Source organism: Pan paniscus, chromosome 1 (assembly GCF_029289425.2).
Source record: "Pan paniscus chromosome 1, NHGRI_mPanPan1-v2.0_pri, whole genome shotgun sequence".
NCBI lineage: Eukaryota > Metazoa > Chordata > Mammalia > Primates > Hominidae > Pan > Pan paniscus.
In genome coordinates this window covers 47155710-47182213 of record NC_073249.2, presented here as the reverse complement: position 1 = coordinate 47182213, position 26504 = coordinate 47155710, and the positions used below count along the sequence as shown (strand labels likewise).

Sequence of the window (26504 nt, the reverse complement as noted above, 5' to 3'; positions counted from 1 at the left end):
GGACTCTGGGGAGGGTAAGACGGAATCCTTGAGTGTGGAGATTATCATCAGCGTTGATGTTGAGGACCTACTGTCTGCTGGGTCCTCTGGGAGGCAGTCAGGGTGATGACTGTCAGTGAGAGACCAGCCAGGTGCACGTGAAAAGTGAACTCACTGTATCAGATAATCCTGGGAGCATCCAGGGAGGACCAGAGGTGAGGTCCACAGGCATTCAAGGGAGAAAGAGGACCGAGGTGGTCAGGGAAGGCCCAGGGGAGAGAGAAGAGGCTTGAGTCCTGAAGACCAGAAGGACTTAACTCAGGGCCAGGAGAAGGGGAAGCCATGAGCCCAGGTTAGAATGAGGAACCACATTGGGGCTTTTGTACTTCACCTCCACGACCTGTTCTGTCCCACTCCCTGGGGCAGCATGTTCTAGAGCAGGGTTTTCTTCCCTTTTTCCCTCAGGGCACACATTTTAAATACACAGACACACACATACACAAACACACAAATGCAATCCAAGGTATTCAGTGTCCTGGGTTAAACCAACAAGGCCTCTCAGGCGAAAGGCACCCAGTCAACCCTGGGCAGCATCCAGCCATCCCAAGGGATAGGAGACCCCATCTGGGCACACACCTGGAAGCGCTGCTATAGAAGAAAGAGTGCATGTTTGCAGCCAAGCAGACATGGGTTCAAGGCTAAGTTCCAGCTCTAACCAGCTATGGCTGTGTGTTTCTTCACCTCTCTCAGCTTCTGTTTTCTTGCTTTCAAAATGGGCATACGGAAAGATGTTTATAATTAGACACAGTGCTTGGCACATAGCAAATGCCCAATCTATGGGAGCTATGGTTATTATCTATCTGGTCTCCCCTTGAGAAGAGGCACTTGGGAGGAGCGGTGGAGGCAGGCCTGTAGTGGCCCTTCATTTCACCTATTTGACTCTGCCTGCCTAGGGCTTGCCGAGAGTGAGACCCAGAGGGTCGGTCCTAGGACACAATTCCTCTCACCCTCTGCTTCTGCCACCATCCTTTCCCCTTTGCCCTTGGAGGTGCTGGAGGAGGTGGGAGTGTCCCCAAGAGTGTCCAGACTGCATAAGGTGGCAGAAAGGTGCTGAGTGTCTTCCATTGCACCAGTGTCAGGGACTTGGATGTGGTCCCCAGGCCCAAAGCCAAGGCAGATGGACTCATGGAGGGGGAGGAGCAGAGGAGCAGTGCGGAGTCACTCTCTCCATGTAGCACCCCCAGCTCAGTGCATTGCTGGGGTTCTTGCAGGGCAGATGAAGTGCTTCTTTGTATAGGGGAATATGTGGGTGAACCAGGAAAATGGGAGCCTAGTACATGGAGGTTTATTCCAACTCCCTGTGTGATTGGCAAGTTAGAATTGCCCCCCTACCTGAGTTATTATTGGCTCCTGAGAAACAGGCCAAAGGCAGCCCCCACTAAGAAGCTTTTAGCACCTCCTATAGGAAGGAAGCCTTCCCAGTGAATCCAGTGTGAGGATTCTTTTCTCCAGGTCTCTGGACCTCTCCCAACATGCTCCATGTTCCTTTGCACGAAGAAGAACAGCGCAGTTCGGTAGAGTGTGTGTAAGCCCCGGTTGCCATCAGCACACTGTGTGGATTCTGGCAATACCTGTCATCCCCACTGGTGCTGCGGTGCCCCTCATGCCCCGTGTTAATAACCAATGATAGTGCCACTTGAACTCCCAGGCTGTTGTGAGGAGCAAGCATTCATTCATTCATTCATTCAATCACTCATTTGTTCATTTGACAAATGTGGATTGAATGCTTGCCCTCTTTCCTCTCCCCTGGAGCCTTGGAGAGAGAGATAAGACAAGCGCAAATAACTGACCTGTTGTAGGAAGTGAGAAATAGACCTAGGCAGGGCCAGATACTGCGCAGCAGGCGGGGCACAGAGGAGGGAACGCTTGTGTCTAACTGATGCTCCTAATGCGGAAGCCCCTGAAAGGCGGTTGTGGTGCAAAGGAAAACCCACAGGCCAAGGAATGGGAAGACCAAGGTTGACACTTGTTTGTCAAGTGTCAATAATCATCTCTGCCCGGTGAGTTGTTGCATGAAGCAAGATCCTCCTTGGGGGTGTTTAGCACAGAGGGGGTGTGATTTTATTCCCTGTGAAAATACCAGGTAGTGTTATGTTCACTATGTCTTTGTAGGGTGTGTGTGTCCCCATCTGTCTGTATGTTTGTCTGATTGTGATGCTCTACTTCATCAGATTCAGGGTTCCTTGTGGACAGAAGCTGTGTTTCTTTGCATCAGGAGAGGGGAACTCTTTTAGGGCAGGGGCCATGCCTCCTCCTTCAGTCTGGGAGCTTCCTGAAGGCAGGATCTATGCTCGTGGTTCCTTTTCTTGGGATCACATCACACACACCTCCTTCAAGCACACACACACACCTCCAAACACACACACACACACACCTCCACACACACACACACAACCTCCAAACACACACACACACCTCCAAACACACACACCTCCACACACACACACACCTCCACACACACACACTTCCACATACACACACCTACACACACACCTCCACACACAACCTCCAAACACACACACACGCCTCCACACACACACCTCCACACACATACCTCCAAACACACACACACCTCCACACACAACCTCCACACACACACCTCCAAACACACACACACACCTCCACACACACACCTCCAAACACACACACACCTCCACACACACATCCACACACACACACCTCCACACACCTCCACACACACCTCCACACACACCTAACACACACACCTCCACACACACACACCTCCACCCACACACCTCCAAACACACACACCTCCACACACCTCCACACACACCACACACACACCTCCAAACGCACACACATCACACACACACCTCCAAACACACACACCTCCAAACACACACACCTCCACACACACACACCTCCAAACACACCTCTTTCAAACACACACACCTCCAAACATGCACACCTCCTTCAAGCACACACACACCTCCAAACACACACCTATCACACACCTCCTCCAAACACACACCTCCAAACACACGCACACACCTAACACACACCTCCTCCAAACACACACACCTCCTCCAAACACACACACCTCCAAACACATGCACACACCTAACACACACCTCCTCCAAACACACACACCTCCAAACACACACACACCTCCAAACACACACACACCTAACACACACCCCCTTCAAACACACACCTCCAAACACACACACACACCTAACACACACCTCTAAACACACACACACCTATCACACACCTCCTCCAAACACACACCTCCAAACACACGCACACACCTAACACACACCTCCTCCAAACACACACACCTCCAAACACATGCACACACCTAACACACACCTCCTCCAAACACACACACCTCCAAACACACACACACCTCCAAACACACACACACCTAACACACACCCCCTTCAAACACACACCTCCAAACACACACACACCTAACACACACCCTCTTCAAACACACACCTCCAAACACACACACACACCTAACACACACCTCTAAACACACACACACCTAACACACACCTCCTTCAAGCACACACACACACCTCCAAACACACACACACCTCCAAACACACACATCTCCTTCACACACACACCTCCAAACACACAACCTAACACACACCTCCTTCAAACACACACACACCTAACACACACCTCCTTCAAACACATACATCCAAACACACACACACCTAACACACACCTCCTTCAAACACACACACACCTAACACACACCTCTAAACACACACACACCTAACACACACCCCCTTCAAACACACACCTCCAAACACACACACACACCTAACACACCTCTAAACACACACACCTAACACACACCTCCTTCAAGCACACACACACCTCCAAACACACACACACCTCCAAACACACACACCTCCTTCACACACACACCTCCAAACACACAACCTAACACACACCTCCTTCAAACACACACACACCTAACACACACCTCCTTCAAACACACACACACCTAACACACACCTCCTTCAAGCACACACACACCTAACACACAACTCCTTCAAACACACACACACCTCCAAACACACACACACCTAACACACACCTCCTTCAAACACACACACCTCCAAACACACACACACACCTAACACACACCTCCTTCAAACACACACACACCTAACACACACCTCCTTCAAACACATACATCCAAACACACACACACCTAACACACACCTCCTTCAAACACACACACACCTCCAAACACACACACACCTAACACACACCTCCTTCAAACACACACACACCTCCGCACACACACACCCCTCCGCACACACACACCCCTAACACACACCTCCTTCAAACACACACACACCTCTCCAAACACACACACCTAACACACAGCTCCTTCACACACACACCTCAAAACACACACACACCTCCAAACACACACACTCACCTCCAAACACACACACACCTAACACACACCTCCTTCAAACACACACCTCCGAACACACACACCCACCTCCAAACACACACCTCCTCCAAACACACACACACCTCCACACACACACACCTCCAAACACACACACACCTAACACACACCTCCTTCAAACACACACACACCTCCAAAGACACACACACACCTAACACACACCTCCTCCAAACACACACCTAACACACCCCTCCTTCAAACACACACACACCTCCACACACACGCACACACCTAACACACACCTCCTTCAGACACACACCTCCACACACACACACCTTACACACACCTTCAAACACACAAACACACCTCCACACACACACACCTAACACACACCTCCTTCAAACACACACACCTCCAAACACACACACCTAACACACCCCTCCTTGAAACACACACACACCTAACACACACCTCCTTCAAACACACATACACACCTCCACACACACACCTAACACACAGCTTCTTCACACACACACCTCCAAACACACACACACACCTAACACACACCTCCTTCAAACACACACACACCTCCACACACACACACCTAACACACACCTCCTTCAAACACGCACACACCCTCTAAACACACACACCTTCTTCAAACACACACACCCCTCCAAACACACACACACCTCCAAACACACACACACCTAACACACACCTCCTTCAAACACACACACACCTGCAAACACACACACACACCTAACACACACCTCCTTCAAACACACACACCTCCAAACACACACAAACCTAACACACACCTCCTTCAAACACACACACACCCCTCCAAACACACACACACCTAACACCTCCTTCAAACACACACACACCCTCCAAACACACACACACCTCCAAAGACACACACACACCTAACACACACCTTCAAGCACACACACACACCTAACACCTCCTTCACACACACCTCCAAACACACACACACCTAACACACACCTTCAAACACACACACACATCTCCAAACACACACACACACCTAACACACACCTCCAAACACACACACCCTCCTTCAAACACACACACACACCCTCCTTCACGCACACACACACCTCCAAACACATACGCACACCTCCTTCAAACATACACACACACCTCCTTCAAACATACACACACACCCCTAACACACACACCTTCTTCAAACACACACACACACCTCCTTCAAATACACACACACACCTCCAAACACATACGCACACCTCCTTCAAACATACACACCTCCTTCATACACACACACCCCTAACACACACACCTCCTTCAAACACACACACCTCCTTCAAACATGCACCCGTCCTTCAAACACACACACACCTAACACACACACACACCTCCTTCAAACACACACACGCACCTCCTTCAAACATACACACACACCCCTAACACACCTCCTTCAAACACACACACACACCTCCTTCAAACACACAGCCCTCCTTCACACACACACCTAACATACACACACACACACCTCCTTCAAACACACACACACACCTCCTTCAAACATACATACACATCCTTCAAGAACACACACACGCACACAACACACACACACACACACACACCCCTAGTATGGGTCTCCGCCTGCAGGGGGCGCTCAGGACAGGACTGTAAACAGTTCCTGTGTATGCATTTCATTTTTTCTCCCTTCTCTCAGCTCCAGATCTGGGGCAACCCAGGGTTGGGAGTGTTTGAGGATGGAGGACACTGGATCAAGTGTCCAGGAATTGTGAGAGTTGAGGCAGTTAGGGGCTGTAAACTAATCCGCTGCCTTTGTGGTGGACAGAGCAGATTAGGAGACTGGGAGGAGACGAGAAAGGAAGGGAACCATTGTCTAGGACAAAAGCAAGAGAGAATGAGCATTGCGACAGGACCTGGGCTCCCACCCTCACTTACCTGGGGCCAATGAGAGCTCAGGACCCAAAGGAGTCAGACCCGGGAAACAGATCACCTCTCAGGCCATCCTGGACCCGGCCCCCCAGCGCAGTTACCTGCTTCAGCATGTGTGACTGGGTGGCCAGGATCCCTTCACAGACATGCCACCCATGCAGTCACACAGGGCCCTGTGCTTGGGCCATTGCTCTGCTGTTGCCATGTTATTTTTTTGGTTGTGTGTGTGTGTTATTTTATTTTATTTTTTTGAGACAGGATCTTGCACTGTCACCCCGGCTGGAGTGCAATGGTATGATCTCCACTCACTGCAGCCTCAATTCCCTGGGCTCAAGTGATCCTCCCACCTCAGCCTCCTGAGTAGCCGAGACTACAGGTGCACACCACCACAACCAGCTAATTTTTAAGTTTTTTTAAAATTAAAAAACTTAAAACTTATAGTGGGGTCTCACTATATTGCCCAGGCTGGTCTTGAACTTGCTGGGATTACAGGCGACAGAGCTGCGTAAATTTTTAATAATTTTATTACAAGGGGCCCCACATTTTTATTTTGCACTGGGTGCTGCAAATTATTTTATTTATTTATTTATTTATTTATTTATTTATTTATTTATTGAGACAGAGTCTCGCTCTGTCAACCAGGCTGGAGTGCAATGGCGCTATCTTGGCTCACTGCAACCTCCGCCTCTCGGGTTCAAGTGATTCTTCTGCCTCAGCCTCTCAAGTAGCTGGGATTATAGGCTCCTGCCACCATGCCCAGCTAATTTTTGTATTTTTAGTAGAGACGGGTTTTCGCCATGTGGCCAGGCTGGTCTCGAACTCCTGACCTCAGGTGATCCACCCACCTTGACCTCCCAAAGTGCTGGGATTACAGGTGTGAGCCACTGTGCCCGGCCGGTCCTGCAAATTATGTAGCCCTTTCTCCCCTTAACCTAGGGGCTAGGGCAGGAGGGGATGAGAGGAAGGGGTCTCCCTCTCAGGGATGCCACAGGGGAGATGAGGCAGCCTTTGTCCAGATGGGCAGGAGGTGGCCCCAGGACTAGAGGGGAGACTGAGCATCCTTGGGTTGGAGGTGCTTCTTGGCCTGAGCGTGGCATCTGCAGGGGCCAGGGTCTATGGGGTGCATTGTGCTAGAGTGGGCACAGGGGGCACACCAGAGTCTCAGTGTTTCTGGGAATGAGGCAGTTGTCAGGCTCTGGCGGGCAGGGATTCTGCTTGAAAGGGAGGGCAGAGGGCCCATCCCACAGATGTCAGATCCTGTGTGTGTTGGCCTCCTTCCCAGTTTCTTATAAATCTAGCAGAGTGGGTAAGTGCACAAACCCCAGAGCCACTCCACCTAAGTTCAGATTCTGGCTCTGCCTTTTACCAATCCTTGGGGAAAGATTTACCCTCTTTGTGCCTTAGTTTCCTCACCTGTAATAGAGGGATGACAACGATGCCCTTGTTAAATGAGTTAATAAATGCAAAGTGCCTAGAACGGCGTCTGGCACACAGTAACCATTCAATGGATGTTAGCTATTATTTTTCATTTATTCAACCTATGAATATGTATTAAGTATACACTTAGTAGTAGGCACAGCTGTGCTAGGTGCTGACACTAACTTTCACTGCAAAAAACAGAGTCGCTGGTCCAGCTGTGGAGATAGATTCTTAGTAACGCCCCAAGTGAGCGCCTGGACTTGGGAAATCCTACCACTGACCTGCAGAGCCCTGCTGGCTCAGCCTCTCCCTCCAATCTCCCACCCTCCTGCTGCAGTTTTTCTCTGTCCTTTGGAGTGAGGAGCTGCATGAGTCCTCTGAAGGAAGGAGGTGCTTCCAAAGTTTCCCTCCTCCAATTTAGTCGCAACCCTCCTGACTCCAGCAACTGGAACTTTAGGTTTGTTCTCTGGTGGAAGTGGGATCAGGAGACCCTGGGCTAGGACGCTGTCTTTGCTGCCAACATGCTGAGTGCCTTTGGACAAGTCCTCTGATGCCTTTGGGTCTGTTTCCTGTGGGGTGAGAGTTCCTGACCCCAGGATATTATAGAGACAAATGATGGTGTATAAAGAAAGATACAGAGAGGGGAGAGAGAGAGGAGAAGGAGGAGAGAGAGAGAGAGAAGGGGCATGAGTGAGCCAATGAAGAGGAGACTGTGATGTGAGGGAGGTGCCAGGGTCCCCTGAGATTTGCAGTGTTCACTCCGTGAGACTTGAGATCCCAGGGGCCGGGACAGGACATGGCCATCATCAGCATCTCAAGGGCTGTGTGCCTACCCAGAACAAGGCCCCCCATTAACTATGTGCAGCCAGTGGAAAGAGGAATGCCTACCCCCCCACCAGCCGACGCCACGCCAGCCCTCGCCTCGTTGCCCACTCCCCTCCTCTAATGCAGAAGCCCAGGGTGCCACCTCCCCCTCTGCCTGCCCTGCCTCCACCTGCCAGAAAGCATTAGCTTCACTGTCTAGATTGGCATGGGGGCACAAAGGCACCATGTTGTGGGGCCCAGGGCACCTGCTGGGGGTGGGGCTTGGGGTCAGGAAATACCTGGGCTAACCCCTGGAACCCTAGCATGCCCAGTGCCAATGAGCAAATGGCCCTAGAGCCATAGGGGTAAAGAGTGTAGTAAGAGGGGAAGGCTTGGAAGCTCAGAAACTTGGCCTGGGGAGCCCTTCTGACACCTTACTCCAGCCCCTTACCCCTAACCTGGGCTGGGACCTCCAGATGGGCAGATCAAGACATTACACCCCACCATTTGCTTAGTGTTTGACCCCCTGGGAATGTGATCACTGGGAAGTTCTTCCTAGAGTCCCTCCTCCTTCCTATCATAGTGTCCCCAAGTTTCCCTCCTATTTTGGCCAGAGGGGAGAGAGCCCAAAGCTAACCCCTTCTTTGTTAGCCCCATAGGCAATGGTGGGGTGACCTGGGTTTCATTTCACTTTCTCCATGAGGAAGGGATCCTGGCCTGTAAAGGCAACCTTGGAGACGCCACACCTGCCATCCCCAGGGATCCTGGAGGGGCTGCCTGCTGCTGAGGAGGTCAGAGGCCTCTCCCTGCTCCTCCTCAGAAATCCACACATCCACTCAGCCTGCCCGCCCCACAGTGTTCTGGGCTGCAGCTAGTCCAGGCAACATCTTTGTGAGAAATAGAAAAGGGTGCCCCTTGCCCCAGTGGCCCTACCACGTGGGGAGCGGGCAGAGTTGATGAGTAGGGCAGGAGCAGATTTTGTCCTCTGGTTGGCCCCTTGGCCAGACACCTTTGTCTAGACCAGGCCACAGTGGCATATTTCTATGAGTCAGCCTGGTCAACACTTAGTTAAAAAAAGTGATTTAAAACATATTTATAAAAGATTGCTTAAAGGAGGTTTATTCTATGGATTCCCTTGGATATCCTAAAGCCTTTCACTCGAAGTATGGTTCACAGCCCAGCAGCATAGCATCGGCATCATCTGGGAGTGTGTGAGGAATGCAGAAGCTCAGGCCTCAACCCTGACCTACTGAGCCAGAATCTTCATTTTAGGGTTTGCCAAGCACTGCCTCAAGCTTATTCATGGAATAAGTCAGATCATCAGTGGAGCTTCTGGACAGCCACTCTCTACTCCATCTCCTACAGAACTGCTTTTACCTAGTTTGTACTTAGGTGATGCACCATTGGTTTATATCCAGGTCTATAAGAAACAGCCCTATGGACATCACGGTTGATTTACTGCAAGGATGTGGTGAAGAAATGGGTTCAGACCAGAAGCCTGCTCCTCTGGTGGGGTATTTGGAAGAGGCAAGGAAGCATCAGTTTCATTTAGGATGTAAGGGGCTGACTGAGATGTCTCTTCCTCTGGGAAACCTTCCCTAATCCCTCAACTCTGGGGGAGGCCTCCCCTCTGTGTGCCTGCCCTGCCCCAAGGCTCATTCCCTTGGGTTCTGATTCCTGGTTACTTGTCTGTTTCTCAGACCAGGCTGGGACCCCCAAGAAAGCAGGGGCCTGGCCACCATTGCTCTCCTGGTATCCTCAGTGCTGGCCCAAGCCCTCTGCACATGGATGCTCAAAAATATTGGTGGAATGAGTAAAGAGATGAATGAGTGAATGAATGAATGAACAAATGACTGGCCAGAGGCTGGGAGGTACAGAGCAGAAAAAAAACAAAAACAAAAACCCTAGGCTGGAGCAGATGGACTTATTTGAGAGAGAGGGAGGGAGGGCAGCCCTCTTCAGACCTGGTAGTAGCACTAACCTGGCTCCACCGCAGGCAGGAGCCCGAGGTGTGGCTTCCAACCCAGACGGCTGCGGTGAGGATGGAGCCGCACTGGGGAGCCTCTTAAGCTGCCAGCCAGTCAGCTCGTGGCCAGGCTTGGGTTTCATTAGAGTGAGACATCTGTTCTATAAACCCTTCCACTTAGAAGCTTTTGCCTTTCCTCTTCATTCTCTTGATTTTTTTTAAAGAAAACTTCTTTTGAAAATTTCCATCCAATTCCAAACAAGCTAGGACGAACAAAGGTATGTGCCTGCCCCTAGGCTTGGATAGAGGACTCTAGCAACTTGAGGCTGTGGGTTCTTGAATCTCCACAGTGTTCCCGACACTTGCCTAGGCTCTGAAGATCCCAGATAAGTAAGACTTGAATTTTGCATTGACAGAGATTACGATTGGGTCAGAAAATTACCATCGTGTGCATTAAGCATGAGGCAGGAGACAAGCATAGGCTGGTTGTGGGGGCACTTAGAAGGTGGCTAGGATGGGGCAGCAGTGTGAAGCAATGTGTCTCATTGTGGAATCCTGTGAAGATCCAGGGAGCTGGGGCCAATGGCCAGTTAACCCTGGGAGAGAAGTCTGGCAACACCAAAGCCCATGGCCATGCCAGCAAATCTCAAGTGTTTATTGAGCATCTACTATGTGCCAGAGCCTGGGGAAACTGCTGGGGATACACAGATGAGTATGATGAAACAATATACAGAAATAAACATCCAATTTCATTTAATGACATAAAAACTGAGAATTACTCACGGGATGCCATGGGAACCTAGAGGGGAGCCCTCAGAAAGCCTGAGGTTCACGAAGACTTTCAGAGTTTGTTTTTTTGAGACAGAGCCTCACTCTGTTACCGAGGCTGGAGTGCAGTGGTGTGATCTTGGTTCACTGCAACCTCTGCCTCCCAGCCTCCCAGGTTCAAGCAATTCTCCTGACTCAGCCTCCCAAGTAGCTGGGATTACAGGCATGTGCCACCACACCCGGCTAATTTTTATATTTTTGTAGAGATGGGGTTTCACCATGTTGGCCAGGCTGGTCTCAAACTCCTGGCCTCCAGTGATCCGCCTGCCTTGGCCTCCCAAAGTGCTGGGATTACAGGCGTGAGCCACTGCGCCTGGCCCAGAGTTTGTTTTTTTAAACTAAATATAATATACATAATAGAAAAGCATACATATCATAAGTGTATAGCTTGGTACATTTCCATAAGCAAATACACTTGTGTAACCAGCACCTGGACCAAGAAAGAGAACATCATCAGCTTCCCAAAAGCCCTCCACCCCCATGCCCTCTGCTGGTCACTACCCACCCCCACAAAGATAGCAACGATCGTGATTTCTAACAACATAGGTAGGCTGTGCCTGTGTTTTGAACCTTATCATAAATGGGGCATTATTTTGCACCTGGCTTCTTTTCCTCACCATGTTTGAGGATTCACCCATGTTGTTGCTGGTGGTCGTAGTTCGTTCATCCTCATTGTGGCATGGTACTTACTATGGGTGAATACAACCCAGTTTGCCCATTCCACTGTCGATGGGCAACCAGACATGTTCTAGTTGGGAGTATCATGGCTACCACCGCTATGAGCAGTTTCGTACGGTTGTCTAGTGAGCATATGGATGTGTTTCTGTTGGTTAAGTCCCCAGCAATGGAATTGCTGGATCAGAGTAGATCCGAGGGAGTCTCAAGGGGGTGAGAATGACTTTCCTAGGTGGAGAAGTGTGGGATGGGTCACTGGCTTGGGCCAGTGATGGAGGGCGAGCAGAGGGAAGGTCAGGAGGAAGCCACAGTGGGAAGAGGGGCTTGAGGACCAGCAGCACACCGAGGCTCTGCTGATTGTTCCCCACTTACCTGGGTTAGTTTCCAGTGGCTGCCGTGACAAAGTACCGCAAACTGGGTGGCCTAAAACAACAGAAGTTTATTCTTTCACAGTTCTGGAGGCCAGAAACCCGATATCAAGATGTCAGCAGGGCCACATTCCTGTCAATGACTCCAGGGGAGAACCCACTGCGTGCCTCTTCCAGCTTCTCGTGGTTACCACATCACTCCGATCTCTGCCTCTGTCTTCACCTCACCTTCTTCTCTGTGTGTGAGCTCTGCGTGTCTACACAAGGGCAATTGACACTGGATTTACAGCCCACTCCGATAATCCAGGAGGAGCTCATCATCTCAAGATCTCTTACTTAGCTACATCTGCAAAGGCCGTTTTTTCAAGTAAGATCATATTCACAGGTTCCAGGGATTATGAGGTAGACACACCTTTAGGGAGGCCACCGTTCATCCACCACACTTTCCCTCACTCCCATGCTAACACCCCCAGCTCATTTCCCCCCTTGGCACAGCTCTGAGGCAGGCCACTTTCTGATGGCAAATCATGTCTCTCTTGGCCAGCTCAGGCCAAGCTTCCTCCAGGAAGCCCTCCCTGACCCACAGGTACTTGAGATTCCTCCAGCACTAATGTATAAGGCTCTGTCCAGCAGTATCTGTGGGTCTGAATCTCTCCTCAGACCGAAGTTTCCTGAGGGCAGGGAACACACACTGTTCACAGGGGCACACACACTTTCTCCAGTGCTCATCCAGGGCTCTGCATAAACTGGCTCTGGCAATAAGGAACTTGGGCTGAAGGCACCTTTCCAGCAGTGTCTGGTCCAGCCCAGGGCATCATGCCCAGTAACAGCCCCGATGTCCAACACTTCCCCATGCCCTCTTCTCCCCCTAGACACTGCCACCTTAGGGGTCCTGGCTGTTACCTCGTCCCAGGGCCTGACTGGTAGTCTTAGTTACACACACAACACAGGGGAGGGAGGAAGGAGCTTGGGGCAAAGGGAGGGAGTCCAGCCCTTTGCCTTTCCTTGGAGAAGGCAAGGGAGACAGGAATGCCTTTGGCTGGGAGACCCTGGCCAGAGATCAGAAGATCAAAGGATGAGAAGATCAGGGGCGAGGCAGGTGGCACTCACTTGGAGGCACCAGAGAGAAGCGGCAGCTGCTGCCTCCTAAGGGCAGGGCTGACCCAGAACGCCCTCCTCTACCCACAGCCTCCCCAGCCTATCTTTCCTAACTTTATAGCCCTGCTTCTCCACCAGGAGGGGCTCTGTTGGTTACATGCAGGTGAGGAGAGGGATGTCCACTGACATTCATGCTACACCCATGGGTTCTCCCATTTAAACCTCACAACATTATCTCATGGGGAATATTAGATACTATTTTATAGATGCAGAAACTGAGGCACAGAGAGGAAAGGAACTAGTCCAACATCAAACAACTGCTAAGCGTGAGGGCCAAGATACAAACTCTGGCAGTCTGACCCCAGAGCCACTGAGGATTACATTATAAGGGCAGGCAGAGAACTCTATTCAGTCCAACTGCAGCATGAGGGAGTGAGGCTAGGTATCAGGAAGGACTTCTTGTTGGGCAGGTATTTTAGATCCAGATCTTGGATCTAGTCTTTCTATAGCTCTGATGAACCAAATAATTCGGGAGTTAGGGAAGAAGGCAGATGGGTGGGGCGCTATCCAGAGGGAAGGGCATACGAGAGAAGCGGCAGAACGAGAGAGGATCAGCGCGGAGGGTGGCGGGCACTGGACCGCAGAACTGGCACTCGAGGTCCCAGGGGCCGGAATGCGCTTGGAGGGAGAGGGCCACTTAGCGCGGGGGGGACAGAACCTCTCCCGGGCTGGGAGTGCACGGCGCGGTGCGCCCAGGTGGGCTTGGGGGAAGGGTGCCGAGCTCCGGAAAGTTCCACAGGTCCTCCGCAGCCCTGGGGAGCAGGACCCAGAAACCGACGCGACGGGTGGGGCGCTACCCGGGCCGGCCCTAATCCCCCTCCATTGTTCCGGGAGCCGAGGCCGCCTCCCCACTTCCGGACCCTTTCAGCCATGGAGCGGGCGGCGCGGGCAGGGGCGGGCAGGGGCACGGCCAGGCGGGCTGGGGTGGGCAGGGGCGCGCGCGCGAGGCTGGTCCCCGCCCCCGGGGCCGCCGCTTAGCTCCCGGGTACGTGCGTGCAGCTAGGGGCTCCACTGAACCACCTGGCGTGGGTTCGCGCTGCCAATTCTTAACTTTGTGACACAGTGGGAAGTAACTTGATATTTCCGAATCTCCGTTTCTTCATTTAAAATGGGAATAAATAATGCTTCGTTCCCTGACCTATTAAAAAGGATCAAATTAAATGAAACCAAGGATGTTCAAGAGCTCTATAAACTGCAAAGACGTGGAGTGGGGGTCTGGAGAGGCGGAAAGGTGGCGAAACCTCTTAATTTTGCTGAACCTCATCTGTAAAATGGGTCAGTGAAATCTTTAGCACAGTGTGTGATCCAGCAAACGTAGCTCTTTTTATTATATGCTCTGAACTTTATCTTCTGCTCTTTTCCCCTAGATTCAAATTGAGTCTGGGATCCTGTCCAATTTAGAAAACCCTCTGGCTAGGGTAGGGGTAAATGGTGTTTGGGTGCACCTGGGTGTGTGTGTGTGTGTGTGTGTGTTGGTGAGTTGAGTTGCTGGGTTGGGAAGGAGGGTGCTCTGATGTAAAAGAAAAGCTCCCATCTGGGATGGGGTTAGTGAGGGTGGTGAGGGTGGTGGGGGTGGTGAGGGTGGTGGGGGTGGTGAGGGTGGTGAGGGTGGTGGGGGTGGTGAGGGTGGTGGGGGTGGTGAGGGTGGTGAGGGTGGTGGGGGTGGTGGGGGTGGTGAGGGTGGTGGGGGTGGTGAGGGTGGTGGGGGTGGTGAGGGTGGGACTCTGAATAGAGGGCTTTCTCCAGTTTTCCACCCCCAGACACACCCTGCCTGTTTATCCATGAAATAAAGGCAGCAGGACAAGGAGCTTCAGCTAAACAAACAAGGCTCAGAGATGTGGTCTGACTTCACCTCCCCAATCCTTGTGCACCCTAGTTCTTCCCACCTGCATCAGCTCCACCCAGTTCCTCTTCTGGGGGCCCTGGCTGAGAGCTCAGGGATTTCCATGCGAGGAGGGAAGTGCAGTTTTTACCCATGGAGAGGTCTGATCTAATGGGATATCTCAGTCCTTCTTTCTAAGGGGCTTCCAGTCTGATAGGGTAAACAGAATTCACGCCCACATACCTCCACACACAGAAACAGTGCCCTCCTAGACGGAGCTGGAGATCAGAATGAGGGCTAGAAGAGACGCTGGTGAGTCAGGGGAGACCAGGCTTAGCAGGATTGAGTGGGCAAGTCCTCTGATGCACAGCCACTGCCGTTTTCATGTGCTGGATTAATTCCCTTTCCCTCCTGCCTCAGAATCTGTCTTCCGTCCCTCCTCAATCCCTTGTCCAGGACCCGCAGGTGGGGTGCCCACCCCTCGGAAGCTGTAGAAAATGAGCTTTGAAGCTGTGTGTGTATGTGACAAGGACAGACAACTGGGAGCCATGGAGGAGCTCCCAGCCTGTCTGGGGAGACCAGCCGCATGAATGAGCAGTCTGAGATTAGGAGATGACAGTTTTAATCGAGCACAGGATCGTGTGGCCTCACTTTGTGACTGAACCTGCAGAGATCAGAGTCAAAGGCCAAAGGGATTAGTCTGAGGAAGCCCTGTGACACTTAAGTCCCAGTCCCAGCACTTGTCACTCAGGCTTGTAATTGTCCACTCTGTTGTCATTGTCCCCACTTACTTGGCTCTTTGAGGACAGGGAGCATCTGTGATTGGACTTTGCCGCTTCGTCACCTAGCATAGTGCCTGATGTATACTAGGTGCTCAATAAATGTTGAATAGATAAATGGCTGCATGACTAAATGAATGGTTGAAGGTTGGAGGCTTCTTGCAGGAGGAGGTACTTGAACTGGGCTTCAGTAAATGGTTGAGTTGGGTGGTGATGCTCAAAGGTAACATTTGTTGGTTACTTAACATGTGCTAGGCACTGCCTAAGCACTTTACCAGGGAGGAAATTAAGACAAAGACAGGTGAAGTAATTGTCCAAAATCGCAGAAGCCAGTAAGTGGCAGAGCTGGAAATCAAACACAAGTCAGTCTGACAACAGAGGCTGTACCATTGCTGCCCAATAGAATGCCCTGCGATGATGGATGTGTTCTAGAACTGTGCTGTCCAATACAGGAGCCACTAGCTTTATGTGGCTATTGAGCCTTGAAATGTGGCTAGTGCAGCTAAGGGACTGCATTTTAAATTTAATTTTAATGAATTTAAATATAGTCACAAGTGGCTAGTGGCCACTGCGCTGGACAGTGTAGGTCTTGCGTTGTCTCTCAGAGAGGTAGTAGAGAGCAGAGGGGGCCCAGAAGCAGTCCCCCATATTTTCATTCCTCTCCAGAGGCTCTGCTCTGTCATACTCCTGGGCTGTTCTCAGGTCATACTGTGGCTCCGGCTGGGCCTGGGAGGCCTGGGTCCCTTTAACTTCTCTGCCTGTGGGTGGCATGGCTTGGCAAGGAGGAAGGAGCCATTGAGGGAGAAGCACACACACACATTATGCAATCCCGGTGCCACACTTTGCTCTTGAGAAGCTTCTCCTGGCTCTGGGCACAGGCAGGGGAACACCTCCCCAGGCTCTCTGAGAGCCACAACTAATTGCATGGGGGCAGGAGTGACCTTTTGCACCTGACCTGCTGTAACACTTCTGACTGGGATTCAGGAACTTGTGTGGGCCACTCCAGCTTCGCAGCTGTGCCGGGGAGAGCCAGAGATGTCCCCTCAGCCTGCGGTGGGCCTTAGTCCCTCCCAAGAGGATTCCCCTGCAGTGCTGAGGGTGGGGACCGGCCCCAGAACTGTCTCCATCTCCTCGCTCTGCCCAGGGGCCCACACCCTTGGCATGCTGTTGCTATCAGATTAACCCCTTTCAGTAAGAAGAGGTCAGAGCAATACGATTTAACCTGAAGTTGGTTCCTGTGGTGGTGCCAAACCATGATTTCCCAAATCTAGCATTTTTGAGAGAGAGGAACCTCTCCTGGATCTCGTCCCTCGCTGACCTTTCTCTGCCATCAGGGTTTTAGGAGCCCCACACCACATCGATGAAACACCACGATGCAGTGGACAGTCTCTGACTTCTGACTTCCATGGTCTTTTAACTCAGGGCAAACAAAACAGAACAAAACAAAAAACAAAAAACTCCACCTTTTTGTTTCTCTCCCCTGACTTTTAGGAATGTCTTCCCCTGCCTTTATCCCTCCCAGCCCCACCTGAATGAATTGGGTCACCTTCGGGCGACACTGTGGGTGCCCAGCATCTCCCTGGCTCAGTCTGACCTGCACAAGGTTTGCCTTTGCTTAGCAACTGCCAGGGACTCTCTCTCCCCTCACAAATAACCCCCCACTCCAGGCACCCCTCCAGCTTCTCTTTTACTATCTTCCCCCACATCCTGTCCTCTCCATCACAAACCCTCCTGCCACTCCAGGCAGTCTGGGAGACATTCCTTTTACCAACAAGGGAGCCAAGAAAGGGCAAAATAAAGCAATAGCCCTTTTATTTAAAAATACAGCATTGTTCTCACACAGGACTCTGTGCAAAGCCAGAGAGAACAGGTTGTGCTCTTATGTGTGTGTGAAGATAGACACACTTTTTCCTGATGGAAGTACACTCCCTTGTTTGGATATTTGTGAAAATTGCAAAAAATCTGAGACAACTTTGTGTCATCTTGTGTGTTTGGAATCTCAAAGATGATAGCTAGTATTCAAGTCATCTCTGATAAGAAGGTGCCATCTAAAGTGGGGAGGCTGTGCTAGAAACTAAGATCAATCTGGTGGGTGGAAAGAGCATCCCCCAGGATTTTAGGAGACCTACTTGTAACACCCACTCTGCCATGAACTTGCCGTGTGTCCTTAGGTAACTCTGTTCCTCTGAGTCTGTTCCTGCACTAGCAAATTGAAGGAGTGTAGGTAGAGGAAAGCGCCTGCTATTCAGGGGGTGTTTGGAAATGCATGGGGTGTTTTTCTTCATTTAAAATTTTCTTTTAAGAGAGAAAGTCTCAGTCTGTTGTCCAGCCTGGAGTGTAGTGGTACTACCCTAGCTCACTGCAGCTTCAAACTCCCAAGCTCAGGGGATTCTCCTGCCTCAGCCTTCCAAGTAGCTGGGACCCTAGGTGTGTGCCACCGGGTCTGGCTAGTTTTTAATTTTGTATAGGGATGAGGTCTCGCAATGTTGTCCAGGCTCATGGGGTGTTTTTGATGGTCACAATAATAGGGAGATGCTCCAAACACTTATGAGCAAGGCCAGGGAAGCAAAAAGCTCTGCAGCGAGTGGGACAGTCCCGCCCAGTAAAGAACTGCTCATCCACAATGCCGACGGAGCCCCCACAAGTAACATGAGGTGCTCTCTGGTGCTTTCCTCTCTGAACTCAGTTCTGTGGGTTGCTCACGTCTCATCCATGCCCCACCTCATTCTGCCCAGGAAGCCTTCTCTGCTGACCCTCTCTCCTGAGTGTCTGTTGTACTCTCCAGTCTGGGCACATGGTCTAGAACCTAATTGGGAGGGTGGCTGCAGAGCAGTTTGTAAACTACAAAGCGGAGTACATATATGGAGGTTTGCCGTCCCTTTGTGAGTAAAAAGTCCTTCCCCAGCAACACTGTCAACTCCTTGATGGCCCAGACCTTGTCCTGGGCTTTGTCTCCATCTCATGCAGCACTGAGCTCAGCGCACAGAAGCCCATGGGAAAACAACTTCATGACCTTCAGGGCTGGCCGGGAACTTAGCATTCGTCTAATGGAACCAGGTCCTCTGATTCCAGATTCTGTGTTCTTTCCTCTCTACCCCATCACCTGCTTCTCTTGTTGACAGAAGAATTCAGCAAGTGTTCTCTGAGCACCAAATGGTCTCCGTGGCAGCCAGCCTGTCTCCTGGCTTTTTTCAGTGGGAGAGAACCCCACCTTTGGACTCTCAACAGTGGCCTGTCCTGCTCCTTGCCAAACCACGAGCTGTCTCCTGACATGGCAGGATATGTGCCCGGCTCAGCCTGGCCCTCATGGGGAGGGGTTGCTGCTGAAGGTTGTCTGGGCAGCCCGTTAAGCCCTAGTCAGAGACTGAGAGGAGAAGGCTCTGGAGAAAGCTGCTGGTCCACTGCAGGAGCCAAAGGATTATTTGGAGGAGGACCTCACTTTAACTTCTCTAGAGGATGCCTAATTAAGAGAACAGTGAGCACTGTGAGCAACAGCCTTCATTGATTGGGTGCCGGCTTGGAACTAAGCATGGGGTAGCTTCTTTATAGAGGTTAGCCATTGTAGCAGCTGGGGGAGACATTGACACTAGGCAGTAGGAAGAACTTCCCTAGAGTAAAGGCTCAGCCACAGGAACATCACCTGTGTATGAGAGTAATGCACTCATTTGGATATTTATTGAGCACCCCATTTGCCAGGCACCCTGATAGGACTGGAGGATACACAGATGACTAAGGTTAAGTCCTTGCCTTGAAGAAACACATAGTCATCTGTGTCATTCTATACTAATAATTATAATTCAGTTAGATGAGTAGAATATTAATGATAAGGCATAGTTATTGAGCACTGGGTTTTATTTATTTATTTATTTGTTTTGAGACAGTTTCATTCTTGTTGCCTAGGCTGGGGTACAGTGGCATGATCTTGACTCACTGCAACCTCTTCCTCCTCCCAGGTTCAAGCAATTCTCCTGCCTCAGCCTCCCAAGTAGCTGGAATTACAGGTGACCTTCACCACACCTGGCTATATTTTTGTATTTTTAGTACAGACGGGGTTTCGCCATTTTGGCCAGGCTGGTCTCGAACTCCTGACCTCAGGTGATCCACCCACCTTGGCCTCTCAACGTGCTGGGATTACAGGCATGAGCCACCGCGCCCGGCCAGCACTGTGTTTTATATTTATTTACTCATATACTTCACACTACAATTTTTTTTTTTTTTTTGAGACAGAATCTCATTCTGTCGCCCCGTCCGGAGTGCAGTGGCGTGATCTTGGCTCCCTGCAACCTCCGCCTCCTGAGTTCAAGTGATTCTCCCTGCCTCAGCCTCTCGAGTAGCTGGGATTACAGGCACCTGTCACCAGGCCCGGCTAATTTTTGTATTTTTAGTAGAGACGCGATTTCACCATGTTGGCCAGACTGGTCTTGAAGTCCTGACCTCAGGTGGTCCACCCGCCTCAGCCTCCCAAAGTGCTGGGATTACAGGCGTGAGTCACCACGCCCGGCCCACACTACAATTCTTGTGAGGTAGCTAGTGTCATTATTTCAATATCACAGGTGAGAAAATGGAGGCTTAGAGATGGGAAGTGACATGACCAGGGTCACACAGCTAGTGAGTGTTGTCCTGGGGGGATAACAACGGCAGGTGCTGTGCTACATGCATGGTAAGTGCTCAGTAAGCACTGTTGAGTGATCATATGCAAAATACCGTGGGGACAGGGGGTGCTGGGAGCACCTCACAAAGGAGGGGACTGTGGGGCATAGCCAACCCCAGGAGCTCGGCTCCTGGCCACTGTAGCTGGCCTTTTCCTGAAAGCAGATCTTAAATGCTCCTATCAGACACACACACACACACACACACATACACTCACACACATTCACACACACTCACACACACACACACTATGTGAGGTGATGACTATCTTAATTAGTTTGATTGTGCTGATTATCTCACAATGTATACAGAGATTAGATCATCAAGTCATATGCCTTAAATCTATACATAAATAAAATAACTGGCCTTTTCCTGGCTGCAGAGATGGGCAACCTGAGTCCACAGTGGGACAGTGGAAAAGGGGTTTCTGCCCCTCCAGTCTCTTCTCCAGCGGGGCAGGTGGGCACAGTTCCCCCAGGTCCACCCCAGGGGACCCAGGGGCTTGTTTTTCACTGTTTCTTCTTCCCATAGGAAAAATTCAAACAGACCCAATCCCCTCGGGCCCTTGGATATGAGCCAGATTGCCTTGGCGGAGGGTCTTCTATGACCCCAGCCCCTTTCAGCTGCTCTCTGACCCCTCCATCCCCCAGCATCCTCCCTCTTATCAAACCTGTTCCCTGTCTCCATGGTGACACCACCTTACCCAGTTTCCTTGGGTGGTCTGGTTGCCTCACAGGGTGAAACTCTGAGAACATTTTCCTCATGTGCAGCCAGAAACTTCCACGTCCCATGCCCACAACTGCCCCTCTCTTCTCTCCTCTCCATTCCCCTCCTGCAAGTCTCTCCCTGAGACATTTCCCATCCCCATCCCATCATGGCTGTGTCCAGTTGAGAGGACTCATAGCCCTTCTGGGTATCCCAAGGGCTCCCAGGAAGAAGGCTTCAGGATGGAGTTACAACCCATCATCTCAATCCCCTTGCTGTACATGCATAGGTACAGATAAACACATGTGCCCTCACACATGACACACACATGCCCAGAACCCTCAAAACAAGTACATCCAGCTATCCCATCCCATGACCCCCACTTCTTGTACATATCTACAAGTTCATGCAGCCAAGTGGATGTAGCCACAACCAAACCCCAAGCACCCAAGGATCAAGGTGTCCTCTTATTTCCCCTGGGTCCAGGCAGGGCCTGAATGTTTGAGCTGTGCCCTCTGAGTTGCACAAAAAACCAGCTGCACAACCAACCTCCCAGGACAGTCATATGTCAGTAGGAACCACCAACATGACAGAGCAACCTCTGTGTTTGGAGTTTCTGTGTGTCAGTTCCTTCCCTGTCATTGTGCAGGCACAGCCTCCCCACAGCAGGGCTCAGTGCCTCTTGCCAGGGCTCTTAGCCATTCCCAGGGCTGGTGGCATTGGCTTGGTGGCTCTCGGCCTTGAAATCCCCACTTCACCTCCCTCTTCCAGCTCTGCACGCTCCTCTTCCTTCCCCTTCCCCTGGCACCAGCCTTACCCCTTTTCCTTTTGTGAGAGAGCCAGCCCTGAATGGGGCTCCCTCCACCCCTGAACAGTTGAAATTCACCCTCCTTGCCCCACCCCACCCCCTTTACTGAGCACTGCAGCTGGGCTTTGTGTTGTTTTGGGGCAGGATGTGGGGGCGGGTGGAGGGGTTCAGGCCCCCTCCTCTGCAGGGGAGAACAATGAGGCCGCTAGTCAGGGTGGTGGGGCAGAGGGAGTGGGTGGGGTGGGGGCCATGGAGGGACATCAGAGGCTCTGCGGCCCGGCCCCTGGAGGGACAGCTGAGTGATGAGGCCTGAGTCACACGCCCTGAGTGCTCCTTGAACTCCCGCTGCGTTCCTGTCGAGACACATCCAGAAATGCACAGGGTAAATATTTAGAGGTAATCATTTTTTTTCGGCACCTCGAGCCTCCTGCCTCACTGAGAATGAGCCAGGGGTGGGACACCAGGGGGAGGAGTCCGATCTGGCCCAGCTTCTGCGGCTTGGGTTTCTGTGGGTGCCACCCTACGTTCCCCTGACACTGTCCAGTGTGCTCCTGCACCTTCTCATTTCAGCCACAATCCAAGGCTAGTGGGGCCTGAAAACATCCTGAGGACCAAACCCTGGCTTAAAATCCATCCACAGGCTGGGCGCAGTGGCTCACTCCTGTAATCCCAGCACTTTGGGAGGCCAAGGCAGGAGGATCACTTGAGGTCAGGAGTTCGAGACCAGCCTGGCCAACATGATGAACCCCATTTCTACTAAAAATACAAAAATAGCCAGGTGTGGTGGCAGGTGCCCATAATCCCAGCTACTCAGGAGGCTGAGGCAGGAGAATCACTTGAGCCCCGGAGGCGAAGGTTGCAGTGAGCCGAGATCACACCACTGTACTCCAGCCTGGGTGACAACAGTGAAACTCTGGGGAAAAAAAATCCATCAACAAACTCTCTGGGTTCTGCCTCTCTCCCACCTGAAACTGTGGCCACAGCACACCACCTACAGCTTCTGCGGATCCCGTTTCTAGACTGGCAAGCCCAGAGGTGTTCTGCAGGGGAGCAGGGAGGGAATGGTAGATGAGAAGCAGCGCTGGGTGCAGCATGCCAGTTCCTTGGTTCTACCCTGCACGGAATGTCTTCCTTCCTTGGAGGACATGGAGTCCAGAGCCCAGGCTTTATCAAAGATAAAATATTTGAGACTAAACAGTCTTTTTATAGATTGGAACAGGACTCCCAAGCACACGCTCTCCAGGCTGTTCCCAGCCTGCCTTTCTGGGCACACAGAAAGCACACGCATTTCTTGGGGGGAAATGCAGACACTGAGGTTTGAGGGCGACAGTGCATGTCTAGGGAAAGGAGAAAGCCTCAAGAAGGCTTGGGGGCAGTGCCCAGCTTGTGGTGGTCTGGTCTGAGCCCACCTCTGTACCCCCTCAGGGAAGGGGCAGGCAGAGACGAGAATCAGGCATTAGGAGTTTGAAGTAGGATGGAATGCAAATGTGTCAGGCACACACACACAGTCTCACACACTGTTGCTCACCCAGGCACAAACTGTGAAGAAGATGCCAACACAGGATGGGACCCACAGAGGAAGGTACCAACTCCTCTCTACTACTTTCCTCCTTCCATCTTTCCCTCAGTGTCCTGTGGGCAAGTGTCCCAGCCCCACAGGCCTGTGGAAAAGGCACCAGCCCCTCTCCCACCGGCCTGTGGGGCTGGGACACTTGCCCACAGGACCCCGAGGGAAAGGCAAGAGGAGAAAAGCAAATATGTACCTTGTCCATACTATTTATTAGGCAGTCTGTAAGCATTAGCTCACTTAATCTTTACAAGCACCCTACCAGCTTGGTGCTGCCCTATTTTTATAGATGAGGTCAACTAGGGGCCCAGAGGTCAAGGGCCCAACCTCTGATAGGTAACTGCAGAGGAGAGATGTGACCTCAGGGCCTTTTGACTTTGAAGCTCAGTGCTCCTTTCTCTTTGTTTTCTTGAGTGTAAAATGGAGATAATGATGGAAGCTAATTTGGGGTTATTGTGAGAACGGAGGGAGGTTGTTTGGGTAAAGATTAGCCGGTGTCTGACACAGAGTGGGCCTGCAGTAAATGCCAGGGTAATTATTGTGATTATTTTGTGTGCAGGGCCTCTAAGAGGACAGTGACACTGCAACCACCCACAGGGTCTGTCAGATAATATGAGCTTAAGATGATCGAGGCTGTGGATCCGCAGAGGGACTGGGATCCTTACCCCACTTGGGAATCTAGTGGTGTGCCAGTTCTGTGATGTGCCAAGGTGTCATGTCTTCCAGGCGGACTAAGACAGTGTTCCCTAACCTATCTGGCACCAGGGACCAGTTTCATGGAAGATAATTTTTTTCCACGGACAGGGGTGGAGTGTGGGGGATGGTTTCGGGATGAAACTGTTCCACCTCAGATCATCAGGCATTAGTTAGAGTCTCATAAGGAGCATGCAACCTAGACCCCTCGCATGCGCAGTTCACAGTAGGGTTCGCACTCCTATGAGAATCTTATGCTGCCTCGGCTGATCTGACAGGAGGTGGAGCTCAGGCGGGAATGCTCACCAGCCTGCTCACCTCCCTCTCTATGTTCCGCCTGGTTTCGGTCTGCTGCCCCCGGGTTGGGGACCCCTGGACTAAGGGAAGCAAACAGGTAGAGCCTGGTAGACACCTCAAAGGGCAGTGAAATGCCACTAGCTCTGGGATTGAATCAGAGGATGGTCCCCCAAGGGGAGCCCAGGGACAGTTGTACCAGTTCATGAATACTGAATGAGCCTGCTCCATAGACTGGAATAGCAGTGATCTCTGGGCCTCAGTTTCCCCACTGGTAAAAAGAGTGGGTGAGATATTATTTGTATTTGGCGATCCTTCCCTTCCTGCTCTGAAATTCTATGAATTTTACTCTAGTTCCTTGCTTTATAGGGAGGCCAGTTTCCTTCATAATCCCAATCACAGCCAGTCCCAGGGGAGTCTCACAAAGGACGGGTGAAAGGCAGAGGGGAAAGTAGGAGACCATATAGAGAGAATCACCAAATGACCCGGGAGGCCTGACTCCCAGCTCAGTTCTTGCTCTTAGAGAGAATGCAGCTGCTGTTGTCAGACTGGCTTTGGAGTCAGAATGGCCTGGTGGGGGGTACTGTGGGAGCCTTGGAGGTCCCTCGAGGGGGGTTGGCACCTGGACAGTGCCAGATGGCCCAAGTGGGGAGTTCACAGCTCCTTTTTCCATCTTCTCTCCACCAGGGACCTCAGCATGAACAACCTCACAGAGCTTCAGCCTGGCCTCTTCCACCACCTGCGCTTCTTGGAGGAGCTGTGAGTAGATGCTTTGCAGGGTGGGAGGCAAGCATGGGCTCTGTCTAATATCTCTGGAACCAGAGCTCCCCAGGAGGTGGGGTGGAGAGAAGAGAAAGGGGCTTGGGAAGCTAAGACAGTTCTTGACAGCAGGGTGTTCTTCAGCTGACACCTGCCCCAGGTGTGAATTGACATGCTGGGCCACATGGCATGGGAAGTCTAGGATCTAGCTTTCATTCGTCTTTGAAACCAGCTCCTCTTTGCAGCATTCCCTCCTAACTTCTCCCTGGGAGTCATCTTTGACCTGCTGTCATCCCCCGTGTCCAGCCACCAGCCCCTCCCCAAGTCCTGGTGGTTCTTCTCTGGGATGTCTCTCACCTCCACCCCGCTTCTCTAGTCCCACTGCTACTGCCCCAGATGTCCCCTCACATCTAGGGGTTGAACCAGCCTCCTAACTGACAGATGCCCTCCTTCCATTCTAAATTACTCTGCACACCTTCAGGATGCATCTCACCAGCTCAAAAGCCTTCTGTAATTCCCCATGGCCTAAAGGATCCATTTCTTAGACCCTCCCTTACAGTAACGGCCCATTTCCTCCACAAAGTACTCCCTGGTGAATCCCTGCCCACAGTGGTCACTCTCAGGTTGGGATTCTTCAATCTGGCCTTATATGCTAGGGGTGCTCAAAAGTAAATCATCTCCTGGATTAGAGTGACTGGACTGCCTGCTCTGGGAAGCCAGGTCATTCTGTCCCAATCCTTGCTTTCATCCTAGCTCTGTATTTCCAACACCTCCCAGCCCTGTTTTTTCTAATTTTCACACCACATAGA

The 26504-nt window shown here is 51.5% G+C and overlaps 1 protein-coding gene across 7 annotated transcripts in view; it reads left to right on the top strand.

Annotated features, from left to right (window-relative positions):
* The window catches only part of LGR6 (leucine rich repeat containing G protein-coupled receptor 6), a 127932-nt gene that overhangs the window by 8494 nt on the left and 92934 nt on the right, over positions 1 to 26504 (top strand). For 6 of the 7 annotated variants that reach the window (XM_055109656.2, XM_055109655.2, XM_055109672.2 and 3 more), the window contains exon 2: positions 25624 to 25695. In XM_055109656.2, the coding sequence (XP_054965631.1) occupies positions 25624 to 25695 (72 nt within the window). Of the gene's footprint in view, positions 1 to 14231; positions 14315 to 25623; positions 25696 to 26504 lie in introns of those variants that run through there. The other variant, XM_034943627.3, reaches the window with a different exon arrangement.